The sequence below is a fragment of the Eublepharis macularius genome, chromosome 3 (genome assembly GCF_028583425.1).
Source record: "Eublepharis macularius isolate TG4126 chromosome 3, MPM_Emac_v1.0, whole genome shotgun sequence".
Classification (NCBI taxonomy): Eukaryota; Metazoa; Chordata; class Lepidosauria; order Squamata; family Eublepharidae; genus Eublepharis; species Eublepharis macularius.
In genome coordinates this window covers 168,023,516-168,038,821 of record NC_072792.1, presented here as the reverse complement: position 1 = coordinate 168,038,821, position 15,306 = coordinate 168,023,516, and the positions used below count along the sequence as shown (strand labels likewise).

At 42.8% G+C, this 15,306-nt stretch overlaps 1 protein-coding gene across 1 annotated transcript; it reads left to right on the top strand.

Annotated features, from left to right (window-relative positions):
- The first annotated feature begins 271 nt into the window (after positions 1 to 271).
- On the top strand, positions 272 to 14,374 carry MED17 (mediator complex subunit 17). Its single transcript, XM_054974996.1, has 12 exons — positions 272 to 580; positions 1,757 to 1,923; positions 3,063 to 3,282; positions 6,050 to 6,186; positions 6,268 to 6,352; positions 6,794 to 6,946; positions 7,104 to 7,234; positions 8,498 to 8,682; positions 9,487 to 9,624; positions 10,841 to 10,958; positions 12,993 to 13,152; positions 13,744 to 14,374. The coding sequence occupies exons 1-12, from the start codon at positions 334 to 336 to the stop codon at positions 13,950 to 13,952; spliced, it is 1,950 nt and encodes a 649-aa protein (XP_054830971.1). The 5' UTR covers positions 272 to 333; the 3' UTR covers positions 13,953 to 14,374.
- Positions 14,375 to 15,306: the final 932 nt, after the last annotated feature.

Sequence of the window (15,306 nt, the reverse complement as noted above, 5' to 3'; positions counted from 1 at the left end):
AATTCCTAGGCGTTCCCTCCTGCAGTTCTACGCCCCGCCTACTTTGCAGTCCGAGCTCTTCCGAAAAGACCCGAACGATGAAACTCGCACTCTCAGCTGCCACCCGAGATCGCCTAGCGCATCCTCTCTTCCGTCGCCCGGTTGCATCCCCGCCCAGCATTCCCCCCCTCCGAAGAGCGCATGCGCATATTTACAATCACTCGTAACCGCTGCGAGAGCCCCTCGAGGGACACCGTAGTTTTCCCGCGCGCATGCCCAGGGACTGCCTGAACATTGTCGTTGACGGGAAAAAGAGAAAAGAGGGTTGTTTGTTCTCTTCCCGAAGCGACGAAAATGTCGGGGGTGCCGGCGGTCCGGATCAGCATCGAGTCGGCCTGCGAGAAGCATGTGCAGGAGGTGGGCCTGGACGGGAGCGAGACCTACCTGCAGCCGCTGTCCATGTCGCAGAACTTGGCCCGCCTGGCGCAGCGCATCGACTTCAGCCAGGGCAGCTCCGGCTCCGAGGAGGACGAGCCCAGCCCCACCGGCGGGGCGCGAGAGTGGCCTGGCGCCGGGGGCGAGAACGACGACGAGGAGGAGGGTGAGGGCAGCGGCGGGCCCGGCCTGGGGCTCAGGGGTGGCGCACAGGCCTGGCTTGAGTCAGGGCAGGTGGCAAGTGATGTGAAAGACTCCACCTGAGAGCTTCGAGAGCCGCTGCCGGTCACAGCAGATGGTGCTGGCCTTGGAAGATAGTTCATTGGGGGGGGGGGCGTGGCGCCGTGGGAGAGCGCCTGCCTTGCATGCAGAAGGTCCCAGGTTCAGTCCCTGGCATCTCCCGTTAAAAGGATCAGGTGATGCGAAAGGCCTCCCTCGATGACACTGGAGAGCTGTTGCTGGTCAGAGCAACTGATTCTGGTCCTGATCGACCAGTGCTCTGACTCAGGATGCCGTAGTTTTGTGTGTTTGTGTTCATTTGAAGGGGAAGTTGACCATCTTAACAAAATATATTACTTTATATGTGTCTGTGTGTATACGTACATATATACATATGTATGTATATAAAATGTATAAATGATTCATATATATATATATATCATATATATATATATATCATATATATTTACGCATTATCTATATAACAAAATATATGATTGATCTTATATGGAGACAAAAAGTACCCACTAAAATGATCAGGTCAGCTTTGTACACTGTATTGTTGGGGCTCTGTGCGCACATTAGAGTGAGTGTGCATGCATCCTGCACTTATGCACATACCACTGTTTGTAAGAGATTCCCAAAAGCATTCACATTAAGATGATGATGATGATAGGCTTCAGTGCCTAATTTGGAGGGTTAAATCACATGAGTTGAATGTGAAATATAATATGTGGGTTGTATGCATGTTAACATACATGAGCTCTTTAGGAGGTGCTATAATCATGTATTCAGGTAATGGTGTTCAAGAAGTATACTCTCCATTCTCATATCTGAAGAAGGGACCTTTGACTCTCAAAAGCTCATACCCTGAACATCTTGTTGGTTTGTAAGGTGCTACTGGACTTATCCTGCTGTTCTACTGCAGGCCAACACAGCTACCTACCTGAAACTTTCCATTCCCTTAGTTGCAGGGAAAAAATGGAGCAAGGTTGAAATTCTGCACCATCCAACATTCTTTCTGTTGTACTTGATGGAAAAGAAATAACTCTGTTCTGGAAATGCCAGAAATATTTTGATCTTTGTAGCTTCATTGAATTTCTCCTTTCTTTGCATTCCTAAGGTTTGGTAAAGTTTCAGCCGTCTCTCTGGCCATGGGATTCAGTGAGGAATAACTTGAGAAGTGCCTTGACTGAGATGTGTGTGCTCTATGATGTCCTCAGCATTGTCAAAGATAAAAAATTTATGACCCTAGATCCAGTTGTACAAGAGCAACTACCCCAAAAGCAGGTACAGTTCAGTCTGTGGGCTTTCTTTGTACAAATAACTGTTAAAAATGTTTTAACAGCTCAAATGTTCTATTCATTTAAGTTTTGGTATGAATTGTGTTATGCTTATTCCGCATGATGACCTTTTGGCACTGTTGATGGGTTCCTTTTCAATCAGTTAACAAGTGGAATTGAAATGAAAGGGATTCCATGCAGCACTTAACACAGTTAATAGGCTTCCCCTTAAAAATCTGGAAATGCCTGCCCTGAAGAGCAAGATCCTAGTAATATGTTTATTTGAAGTAGGTCCAGTTCAGCAGATTCCTGCTTTTCCCTTCGGTTGTCCTTTTAAACTTAAGTTCTCAAGAGGTTTTTTATGTGGAGTTTGTTAATTACTTTCTGTTCACTAGAACTGCCCCAGCATGCCTGAATGGATCTTTTACCAAGGAGAGGAGGGGAGCTTTAATTGCTTTCCCCCCCCCTTTGCAGCAAATAGATAAGAAACATTACTAATAATTTCAGTCCCGCCCCCCAGAATGATTAAGAATACATTCAAATATATATTCTTGTTCCAGCAACAAAGCTGGTAGGATCCAACCTATTGGGACACCGTCCTCAAGCTAGTTTTTTGCACAGAAATTTTATATGGTTACTCTGAAATCAAGGGACAACAGATTGTTAAAATTTAGTCTTCAGTTGATTCACTAAAGCAATCTAGTACTTGTAGACATCGGGGCTTTGGCCTACAATCCATTGCTCCTTTACGCCAGGCTAGTCTTTTTAGTATCAGTAGGGTTACTCTGCTGACTGATGATGGCTTTGATTTCTTCCTGCAAGCAGCATGAATTTTGTCATTCTGTCTGGCAACATGTCTGTAAAGCTGCCAACAAGATGCTATGCAGCCTCTAACTTTCTGACATGATCTTGTTCATCCAATAAGTATTACGCTGTTCTGGAAACTGCTTATTTTTCTAAATTCTAGAGATAATCTCTCTCCCATTGTGCATGTTGCAAGGGTGATTGGATGACCTCTGAAGGAGTTCAGATTCATGACCTGGGAATTTGGCTATACTTGCTCTGAATTTGAAGCATGAATTGCGGAATGGATTTCAATCATAGCTAAACAGATTTCCATTCTGAGGTGTCTGTCTCCATTTGTAGAATCCTCAAGTTTTACAGTTGATCTCCAAAAAGAAATCGTTAGCTGGAGCAGCTCAAATCCTTCTGAAAGGAGCTGAAAGGCTGTCTAAATCTGTTGCGGAGAGCCAGGAAAATAAGCGGCAGAGAGACTTCAATTCTGAACTGCTCCGGCTGAGACAGCACTGGAAGCTGAGGAAGGTGGGAGACAAAATCCTTGGGGACTTGAGCTACAAAAGTGCAGGTATGAAGCTCGGTCTGCATTTGAACTCTGCCCTCTGTCCACCCTTAGGCTTGCTTAGCTCTTTGTCTTTCCGCCTCAGCTGCTCCAAAAAAGCATGGAGAGGGAAGGCAAAGAAGATGCTGACAATGATGGCCTAGGTAGCAGGCACCTGCTGACAGCACCTTACCTATGTAGCCTACTCCTTTATAAGTACGTATGTGCTGTCAAATCGCAACAGACATAAGGCGGCCCCAGCAAGGGGCTTTTGTAGCAAGTGAGAAGCAAGAGGTGGTTTGCCAGTGCCTTCCCCTGCAGAGTCTTCTTTGGTGGTTCCCTGTCAGGATATGGCAGACAGATCCCTGTAAGAAGAAGTCCCTGCAAGAAGAAGTCCAGGCTCCTGGTTAAATGGTTTTATTCAGAAATCAAATCATTTCCATATATATGTCCATAGGATTACTCAGAATCAAGAAAGCATCTAAGCAGTACACGTTCCTTGACAGGAATAGACACTTGAAGGAAGTACATCTCTAAATACCCAATCGTTCCCCCCGCTCCCAACTAAACCACAGGTTTGTGCGGGAAACGTTCTGGGAATTTCTTTCAGGGTTTATACATCAGCCTAGACAGGACAAAAGGCATATAACACTTCAGACAGTGCAAGGTCGCTTCTGGGAGCTTCAAAGGAAGGAGATAGGCCAGCTGTGTTCTCAAGATGCTTGTGAAACGAAAGTAATGGTTAAGGCATTTGCAAAGTGACATTAAGGTACAGCATTAGCAATGGCTCAGTATTAGCATTGGCATGGATGGGGTTCAGACCCCATCGAAATACTGACCCTGCTTACCTTTTGAAGTTCTGACAAGATTGGGCTGTATGCTATGCAACCTTCCCTCCCTTACTCCTTTTTACTAGTCTAAATTTTGCATTTAGCTCATTAGCTAGGAGGCAGAACTGTGGCATCAGGAAATCCTCAGTGCAAACCTTAGCCACAATTTGTCAGTCTCCCATCTGCAATCTGTGTATAATAATACTGATCTACTTTACTGAGTGGTTGTAAGGAGTACTAGCAGTATATGCTTTGAACACTCAAGTTCTATGTCACTGTTAAGTAGTATTGAACATTATTGTAAGAATGTTTCGTGTTCTACATTTCTAGAGTTATTCAAGCTTTTTCAATGAAAATACCAGCGTGTAAAAAGCAGAAATTTTTGCCTATGTGATAGCTAGCAGCAGAGGTGTGCGCGGAGAAAAAATTCATTATAAGTTAGAACTGGACTTGGGGAGAGTGGATTTTTACCATTCCTGCTTATTTCTGAATAGGGTGTTACTTGTTCAGAAATCTGTGTGGTCTTTCAGGTTCTGGAGTTTGGGATCATTATTTTCAATGGAGAATGTATATGAGGGTCTGAGGTAGTTGTTTATAAAGATAATGGCACCAATTTTGCACAGAACACAGCCTCCCCTCTAATTTAAAGAACCCCTAACATTCACATAGATTGAACAAAGGGGAGCAATTTTACAGACCCCCCCCCAAGTAGGTCCCTCTCTATGTAGCCCCATTCCTCTCTCTGCTGATTCCTAAAATGGTGGCAGTCTAACAGGAGAGCTCCAGCTGGCCATTGGTATTAAAACAAACAAACACCTGTTTGCGTTTATTTTATTTTCCTACTTTTACAGGTATTTCCCCCCCCCAAACCCTTTTATCTTTCTGCTGAAAACTCTGCATATGTCATGTTTCCTTGTCGTTGTCTGTTTTACAAAGTGAAGAAAGAGAGTGGCAGCTTTTCAATTATTCCCTATGGGGGACTTTGCAGTGGGGGCTGGGGCCAAGTATCACCATTCCATGGCCACTGAGATTTCCCAGGTGTTTGAAAGGAAGCAAAGGATTCCGCTTGCCTGGAAAGGTGATTGGCTGGAAGTGCTCTTTGTAGGATGATTGGCTAGGACAGGGGTGGGCAAATTGCGGCCCGCGGGCCACATGCAGCCCGCTACAGAGTTTTTTGTGGCCCGCCAAGACAGTCAGAAAAATCCGTCTTGAACCGAGATTTCCTTCATTTCCTTCATTCCTACATTTGTCTCATTAAACTGATTCTAAAATTAAATGTGCTTGCAGCTATAGATGATATGAAATTAGCACAATAAATAAATTGAATAAAACTACCATTATTTTATTTAATTTATATTTATTGATTTTTATGATACAATTTATACCTTTTCTGAAATGCAAAGTTAACTAATGAATGCAATCATTTTAAAAGGTGCGGCCCTCCGCTAACCTCTGCTCCCACAAAGTGGCCCCCGAGCCAAAACAATTGCCCACCCCTGGGCTAGGAGGTCTCCCTTGCAAGAATCTGATTGGAAGGGAGAAACGCTGCTTCCTAGGAACTCAGTAGAATCAAAGAAAAACGCCAGCACATACTGCGTTGTTGGAACTTGTTTTTAAAAAGCAGATTTTGGGGGGAGAGGGTTTGGTATTTCCCAAGTGGATTTTTGTTAATTGTTCCAGAAAATCAAGATAATGACCCAAAATAGCAATTTCTGTGTACATTTTTGGCTCAGGAATTTCGTTATGCGCACCTCTAATAGGTAGTCCTTATTACATGTATTATTGTTTATCATATAAAAACCCTAAAGTGTAGAAATTAAAGTTTTTTGTACTACCTTTGGTCCTAGTTTGTCTTTTGTGAAACAAACCTCCATCATGGCAAATATTAAAAATGTCTTGATCTTTCAGATAGATGTAGATTATATGTCTTCAGGAACTGATTTTCTATAACCATTTTCCTTTAGGGTCTCTCTTTCCACATCACGGCACATTTGAAGTCATAAAAAACACAGACATTGATCTGGATAAAAAAATTCCTGACGATTACTCTCCTTTGGATGTCCAGATCCCAAGTGATTTAGAGGGGTCTGCTTATATCAAGGTTCGTACAGATGATGCTTTGTGCTTTTCGATGGCATTTCGTGGAATACAGAATAATTCAGAGTTCTTTCCTTCAATGCAGGTATCTATTCAGAAACAAGCTCCAGATATAGGGGATCTTGGAACTGTAAACTTGTTTAAAAGACCGCTTCCAAAATCAAAACCAGGTAGAGTTACATTCTGTCTTTTAAGTGTTATTATTATAATTATTAATTTATAGTCCGTCTTTCTCACTGAGATCCAAGGTGGATTACACAGTGCAAGTGAAAATACAATGTAGTCAACAGCTAGGACATTTACTGAGCAAAGTACATTGATAGTTCTTTCTGTAGCAACAGCTCTGTGACAGAGAACAAAAGAAGACATCTTTTAATCCTCATTCTAAGAGGAATTTATATTCATATACATGCTGTGGAGTTTTTCAAATACAGTACATTGCCTGTGTATGTGTGTGAGACAGAGAGGGGAATCCAGCTATTTTGACACGCTAGCGTTATAAGAGCTGACCTGGCTAAATGGCTTCCTAATGCCTTGGATGTTCTGTGAATGTTGATAGCAACAGTTACTTCCCAATTTCCACTTACTTCGAATGTATTTTCCCCCCTCAGGAGCTCCACATTGGCAAACAAAACTTGAAACTGCACAGAATGTCCTGTTGTGTAAAGAAATCTTTGCTCAGCTGTCTCGAGAAGCTGTGCAAATTAAATCTCAAATTCCCCATATTGTTGTGAAGAACCAGATAATTTCCCAGCCATTCCCAGGCAAGTATACCATTTTTTGCATATTTTTGTTTTTTGAAGAATTCAATAAATGCCTGTAGGCTATACGGTGAAAAATAATTGAATGGATCATGTTTTCTCCATTGTCAACCACCACCACTGAAGCCATGTTGTCTTCCTTCCCCATTCTTTTGTGTAGGTTTGCAGCTGTCTATTTCCTTATGTCACTCTTCAAATGATAAAAAATCCCAAAAATCTGCTTCTGAGAAACAAAGTCCAGAGGATCACCTCTATGTCCTAGAACATAATTTGCATCAGCTGATCAGAGAGGTAACGCACTTTCTCCTAACTGATCACACACTTTCAGAATTTCCTCCTTCTCAGTGAAAGTTAAAAATATTTGCCCAAAGGACACCATTTGCCAATGAGCACATTTAGAATCCTATAGTATTTATTTTAGCACTTGACAACATTCATGCTTCCCTTTTGACTTCAGCGAGACAGAGAGTGCATCCAAACATGCATGTTTAGTACGATGATGCTACCGACTAAATGCTTCCACTGCATTTGGTTCATATGTATAATATATAATATTATAATAACCTACATATTTGGAATTCTGCTGCATACGCTGATTGGTGGAGGAGGGGTTGACATCACACATTCCCGAGAGCACATTTTTAGTTCTTTAAAAATAATGTGTGGTTTTGAATCACAGTAATAACAAGGGGCATTAAGAAATTACTCATTAAATGTTTGTGGAAGTGATGCTTTAAAAGAGTGGACAGCCCTCCTGGAGCATTGCAAGAAGATGCAAGAGAGAGGACTTGGGCAGTGCTGGAGTTACTGATTGGTATCAGAAGCAATATTGAGGGCAGCTGAAATTGCTTGAGGGGGCGGGAATTGCAGGCCTTATTGAGCCATATCTTCAGATGCTTCCTAAAATGTACTGATTTTCCTTGAATCCACTCAGGGGTGCTGCCAGTGGGTAATGGGGCACTTACCCCAGGTCTAGGGTTGCCAACTTGCCGACTCGCCACTTTGAAATGTGGACTCTGTGGCATTATACCCTACTGAGATCCCTGCTCTCCCCAGGCTGCAGCCCCCAAATCTCCAGGAATTTCCCAAGCTGGCTTTGGCAACACTATCCAGGCCCTGTGTTTGGCGGGCAGCCATGCTCCACCAACACCCATTAAAGAACAGGCTTCTGTAAGGGAAACCATATCGTTTTCCTAAATGTTTTTTCTCTTGCTAATGTTTGAAGAGTGCGGGTTTCCAGACTCTGTGTGTCTTAGTGGCTGACGCCAGGAAGTATGATTTTTATATAGAGAGACTGTATTTCATATTGTGACAGCACCAACCAGTTCAACAAAATGCTCCATCAAAAGTTATTCATCCTTGATTCTTTTCAGTAGGATTTGCACCAGACCTTGCAACCTTTGTGAAACGGCGAATGTTTTACGGCTGTGGTTACATGGGGTGTTTGTCCTCATCTTCCAGCATATTCTGTTTTCTGCTCGCAGAAATGTCACCACCACCACCACCACTGCCCCGCCTCTAATGTGTTACTCAGAAATCTGTCTTCTCCTACAGTTCCACAAGCAGACCTTGAGCTCCACCATGATGCCTCACCCAGCCAGTGCCCCCTTTGGCCACAAGAGAATGAGACTGGCAGGGCCTCAAGCCTTTGACAAAAATGAGATCAACTCCTTGCAACCCAGCGAAGGGCTGTTGGAGAAGATTATAAAACAGGCAAAACACATCTTTCTAAGACGCAGGTATTCGTTAGAGGCACTTTTCCTTTGCGCATTAAGTATATGGGGCACCTCACAGTCAAACCAGGAGACGTAAAGGTCACTGACACATTATCCTCCTCTTTGACTGGGCAATGCTCATCTCTGCCAACTCGTTTGCTATAAAGGATGTTGAATTTGTGTTATCTTGGTGGGTGCCTCCACTGGTAGCTTTGAGTTCCAGAGGCTAATGTGCACCATGAACTGAGAGGGAGGGAGGCTGCTTTAAAAGCTTGGAGGCCGATCACAAGTAAGAACAATGTGATTAGGGGGCCATTTTAAATACTCTGAGGGTCCTGAAGTTTGAACAGAAAAATCCAGACTAAGAGAACAATTAAAACATATTTGTCTGTTCCTTTCACACAGACTTTAATAGTAACGGCTGGAGAAAGCTAGATGCTCTTCTTTTGAAACTGAAAAATCTACTTTGTTGTGTGGTTACTAATGGCTGCTCCTTGTCCCCTGGAGATGCTTCATAAATCATTCTTGTGTTTCTTGTTTTGTCATGTATTATACAGATGCAGCTAATCGATGTGCTGAATAATAGATGCTTAGTGCTGTCTTTAGGAATGCATGTCAGAGTATTCCTTTCCACTATAACCGTCAGGGACAATTATGCATTGAAGTCTTCAGCATCAATATAGTTTGTCTTAAATGTTATCAATACCTACTTACGTTACAGGCATTTGCATGTAAATAATTAGATCAGACATATCCTTTTAATTTTTCTATATTGATGAGGGCATGGGGGAGACTTTCATCAAAACATTTGAGATTTCTTTGTTTTAGAACCGCTCGAACTATTGACAGTCTTGCCAGCCGTATTGAGGATCCTCAAATCCAGGCCCACTGGTCCAACATCAATGATGTCTATGAGTCAAGTGTCAAAGTCCTGATCACCTCCCAAGGTTATGAGCAGATATGCAAGTGAGTGTGGAAAAGGGGGAAATCTGTTTGCTTGCCATGTCCTTTTAGTGGAGGAAAAGATTATTTGTGGTTGTGGGTTAGTTGATGTTTTCCCAGCATAGCACTTCCTGGAATGTAGAGACTCAAGTGCCTTTGTGAAAAGAAAAGTACAGAGAGGGAGAGCACAGGCTGTTCCAGTAGCGGTTACTGTGCTTGTTTGATAAATCATCCACAGTGAGGCTTGCTTCCCAATCAGATATTTTAATTCATACTTTATTTCTCTCTGCTTTAAGGATCCCTCTGGTGTGGCACTTCACCCCATATAAGTCAGCAATCATGTATAAGAATGTACAAGATAAGTGTTGGAGATTAACTGAATTTTTAAAAACATTTTTGTTGGCAATCAGTGATTCAGTTCATAAATGAGTTGTTGAACAGCGGTGTACCCTTTGATCCAAAGCTTATTGTGATGGACTGTGTAAAAGAATATGTGGTCCGGTCAGATATTGAGTTGGTTCGTAGCCTTTTAGCAACTGCTAATTGACTGTTGCCACGAAGTGGAAAAAGGTGGAACTTCCAGTCTTTAAATGAATGGCTTCATTGTGTATGGAATATAGTATGCTTGACGAAACCTCAGAGGTCTCAAAGGAATTTTTCTATTGCCACTAATAAGTTCATGGAACAACGGGTAATACTTTCTCCTCAGGTCTTAGGAGCTTTTATAAGAAACTGATTTTTTTTCTCCTTTGTAATATAATCAGTGTATGTGGGAAACATAATTTTTCAAATAAACAAATGAAATGGTTATGAATTAGGATGGGGATCACAAAGTTAAAGAAGCATACCAAGGTATATTTTTAACTACATACACTCTGCCCCGTGGCGCAGAGTGGTAAGCTGCAGTGCTGCAGTCCAAGCTCTGCTCACGACCTGAGTTCGATTCTGGCGGAAGCCGGGTTCAGGTAGCCAGCTCAAGGTTGACTCAGCCTCCCATCCTTCCAAGGTCGTTAAAATGAGTACCCAGTTTCCTGGGGGTAAAGTGTAGATGAGTGGGGAAGGCAATGGCAAACCACCCTGTAAAAAGTCTGCCAAGAAAATGTCGTGATGTGACATCCCCCCATGGGTCAGTAATGACTCGGTACTCGCACCTTTACTGTGCCAAGCGAGAGTGTTCATGATTTCTTCTCTGCCTCACAGCTCAGATGTCATGTGTGCTAAAATCTTACTGTTTTCCAAGGTCCATTCAGCTGCAACTGAATATCGGTGTAGAGCAGATCAGAGTAGTACATAGAGATGGAAGAGTTATTACATTGTCTCATCAAGAACAAGAGCTGCAAGATTTCCTCCTGTCTCAGGTAAAAACTGAAATGATTTCTTTATACTTTGAATGTTGCTGGAAATTAGTGCAGCAAGGAGATTAAACTTGGACCTTTCTCCTTTTTTAATAATTACAGGCAGGGCTTTTTTCAGCCGGAATGCAGCAGAACTGTGTTCCGGCACCTCTTAACAATACCCATGTGACTGGTGGGTAGTTGGCTGTTTCAGCCGTTTTGGGCCCGTTTCAGCCCAAAACAGGCCAGAAACAGCCAAGATTGGGCCACTGCCAGGCGGGGGAGAGTTTCCCCGTGCAGTGGCAGCCCGTTCCAAGACATTTTGGGCCCGTTTTGGTCCAATTCGGGCCCGAAACAGCCAGGATTGGGCTGCTGCTGAGCAGGGGAGTGCTCTCCCGCACGGCAGCAGTGCGTTCCAGGCCGATTTGGGCCCAAATTGGGCCCCCTGTGGAGTGCGGAAGCGCTCCAGGCCAGCCACTTCCTGGAAGTGACATCATCATACGTTCTCGGAAGCGCACATCCACTTGGTGCACGCACATATGGTACCCAGTGAGTTCCACCACCTCTTTTTCCAGAAAAAAAGCCCTGTGGCAAACTTTTATTTGGGAGAACATTAAAAACTGCTATCTGTCACCTCTGTCCTTAAGCGTTTGGTTAGAGGTGTGAAAGGCCAGGGAGGAAAGAACAGAAAAATTTGAGGTAGGAAGTGTTTTTGCGAAGCACTGAGAGAGAATCCTATGAAATATTTTCTGTGGAATGAATGTAATGCTTTTTAAGGCAAAGTTTTACTAACAGTCTACAGCATTAAATAATGACAATTCCTATTAGAGACCTGAAGGCCCAGAAAAAAATCTGGGAACAATTTAGGGTAAAGGTGACTGCTCCAGTTTTTTCCAGACTTCTTTTCCACCAGAACAATTGGGAAATGGTGGAGAGCACTGGAAAAAGAAAAACCCTCTTGAAGGGGGTGAAATGCTTTTCAAGACAGGGTTTTACTTCCTCAGAATATGCAGCTTGACGAGTTTTATTTAAGACAGTCTACAGCATTAGGTAATGATGATTCCTTTTTATACTGTAGACACATATAGCATACGTATAGCATATTTGATTTCAAGGCAATGTTTTTTCCTATTTAAGTGTGAATAATTTTTGGCAACAATTAATATGCTGCTATACTCTCTTTCACAATCATACCTTATTAAAAAGCTCAGGGTTAATAGTGTTATAAAGTTTAGCTTGATAGCCAAATGTGCTGCCTAGTCTTATCGTGATTATGGGAGTTTCTGTCCACATCATAAACTTCCCTTTTGTTTACTACATCTTTTTTCTAATTTCAGCTTTTATTTTTCCCTACCGCTCCGGTGGCAAAAATTAAGCTACATATGCTAAGGCAGGGTAGGGAGCAGCTGTTTGCAGTCCTCTCTCAGCCGTTGGATAATGCTTGCAATTTTGCTTGTAGAAAGCAAAGGTATATTTTATATGCTAAGTTATAAATTATGCATGTTAAAGCAGTAAATATGTTTTGGTTTCAGAGGAATGCAAGCATTGCCCAATTTTTGAGTTTCCCCCATTAAAATTCTTTTTCCCGTGACTTCAAAAATTTTCTGAAATTTTACACCTCTAGAAATCCTAATACCTCAGAATATTACCATCTCATTCTGCAAAGTATTTATTTATTTCTTCATTTATTCCACAACTTTCTCCCCAAAGGTGATCCAAAGCACCTTACATCATTCTTTGATCCTCTATTTTTATTCTGACAGCAACCCTGTGAGGCAGGCTAGGCTGAGAGTGTGTGCTTCCATGGTAGACTAGAGATTCAGACCTGCGTCTCCCAGATCCTACTCTGACAATCTACACCATGCTCGCTGTGGAGTACGCAGGCCACGCTGAATTCTATACCAAATGGAGCCGTAATTATAGATTGCCATGAGGTATCAAGAGTAATATATATGTTGCAGTATTTAATAAAATAATAGCTTTCTCTTTTGGAAGGCAAGAAAAATTCAGAGCTGAAATATGCGTTCTGATCCTTCCTCTCTCTCAAAAAAAATCCAGATGTCTCAGCATCAGGTACATGCAGTTCAACAACTGGCGAAAGTGATGGGATGGCACGTGCTCAGTTTCAGTAATCACGTGGGTCTGGGGCCAGTCGAGAGCATCGGAAACGCCTCGGCCATCACCGTGGCATCACCAAACGGAGACTATTCTGTTTCAGGTTGGTTTTGGAAATGGAAGCCTCATATCCTCTAGGCATGAGCTAGATAGAGAAGATTTACTGATTGGGTAATCAGGGCGCTAAAACTTGATACTCAGGTCCCCACTCAGCGATGAAGCTGGTGACCTTGGGCCAGATAAATGTGCAGCTGCATTAATTAACCTCCTTTTTACCGATGTTAGTTAATTCAGCTGTGCCTTGTTGTGGTCTCTCTACTGCCCTATTGAATCTGTTTGCCAAGTCTCACACTGTATTTTCCATGATCAGATAGCTAATCCCACCCTGTTGATCAGCAGTCGGAGTGGTTGTCTCCCATTCTAAATGGACTGATTGCTCCTCCGCTGGTTTGCATGTTACACTGGCCTCTCCTTGTAAATTCTCATCTTCCCCTCCCCCAGTTTTTGTCGCTTCATAAATTTAGAGGGATAGACATTTCAATGCATCTGATGAAGTGAGCACTTACTTGTGGAAAGCTTATGCTTAGAATTAAATGTGTTAGTCTTTGAGGTGCTACTGCTGGTCTCCAGTTTAATTTTGCATACTGTTTAATTTTGTGCTGAATTATATGTACATGTACTTGTTTCCCCTTAGTACGCAACGGTCCTGAAAGCGGCAGCAAGATCATGGTGCAGTTCCCACGATGCCAGTGCAAAGATCTCCTCAAAAGTGACGTGCTGCAGGACAATAAATGGAACTACCTTCGGGGCCCGTTCAGAGAGGTTCAGTGGAACAAAATGGAAGGGCGCAACTTTGTGTACAAGATGGAACTCCTCATGGCCGCTCTCACGCCCTGCTCATAGGGTAAAGAGTACACCAAGCAGGGCATGTGTTTTGCCACAAGATTAGCAAAAGGAACCAATTGAGGTGCAGCATAAAAGTGTAGGAACGTGGGTGTAACAGTTCTGCACTTTCTTATTGGCTCCTCCTGCTTACATGGACTTTAAATAGACAATAATGCCCCTGTACATAGAACCCTTCCTTTCAGTGTCAAAAGTTTTGTGGATGATTTCTTCTGCGTTTCAGTCATGATGTTTTTATGAGATTCTGTCACTTCATCTGGGTCCAAGATTTTGACAAAACGTTTCAACTGTAGCTTGTGAAAACATTGTACAGTTTTCTAGTCTTAATGTTTCATACAGAACTTGCAGCTGCATCTTCTCTTTCTAAGCATATTGCTTTTGTGGGGGAACTTCCAGTCAAAATAAATGTGGACATCTTTGCAGGTTTTTTTTTTCTTTTGATTTACCAGAGTGAACTGTGTAAGTAACAGGAGATTGCATAATGGCCCGTAAGCTCTATTTTAGGATGCTGTTCATACAAAAAATATCCTATCTCTGCTGCGTCCTAAAGCATGCTCAAATTGGCATAAAACTTGCTGGGACTGTGCCATACAAGTGTGGAGGGAGGTTTCCTGTTTGAGATATAACACCAAAGGTGCTTACAACTTGGTTGCTTGCAGACTGCCTATTGCCTATTGGCTGCAGGAAAAGATCACCCCCTAGCTCATCTGCATGTGACACATCACAAGCTGGTACAATACCCCTTATCTTGCAAGCTGCCATGTAATTTCTGCATCTAGCATTATAACCCAGGGATTGGAAGATTGAGGGCATAACTAAATACCTCATTAAAGAAGTCAGACTCTTCCATGGTCAGTTTAGATAAAATATTGGATTGTTTTTACCACCCACTGTCCTGTATCCCTAGCCCTCCTCCATTCCTGGTGCCCGTGTTTCCTTTTTAAAGGGTGGTTTGTTGCACAGCTGTTCTCTCCACTGCCCACTTTTGCTTTATCAGCAGCTTTAACAACAACTTTTTAGAATCCTGAATGAGCTAGGGCAGCATTGGTGGAACCATTAACTTGAGTTAGCATGGCAGATGGAAGCTTCTCTGGATCTCCCTGGTTTTAGAGACCCTGGTCCTGTTTCTCTCACTTGTCAGGTTCACAGCTCAGTTGGTTTCACTCGGTAATCTGAGAGGTCTAGGATATTGTTTTGTTCTCCCCCCTCCTTCTAATCCTACCTGATGTCTGTTTACAAGACATGGTGTGGCTGGAGAACTGAGTGGGCCAAGGGTGCCTAAACCTGTGAAGATGGAGCAGTCTCAGCCTTTTGAATTGCCTTGTTCGCAAAGTTTGCCTTTAATGACCTTCAA

Bases quoted from the DNA above. Each gene is read 5' to 3' on its own strand.
- MED17 (XM_054974996.1), top strand. From the start codon at position 334: ATGTCGGGGGTGCCGGCGGTCCGGATCAGCATCGAGTCGGCCTGCGAG. The intron at 6,187-6,267 runs GTTCGTACAGAT...CCTTCAATGCAG, and splicing joins AGGGGTCTGCTTATATCAAG to GTATCTATTCAGAAACAAGC. The intron at 13,153-13,743 runs GTTGGTTTTGGA...GTTTCCCCTTAG, and splicing joins CGGAGACTATTCTGTTTCAG to TACGCAACGGTCCTGAAAGC.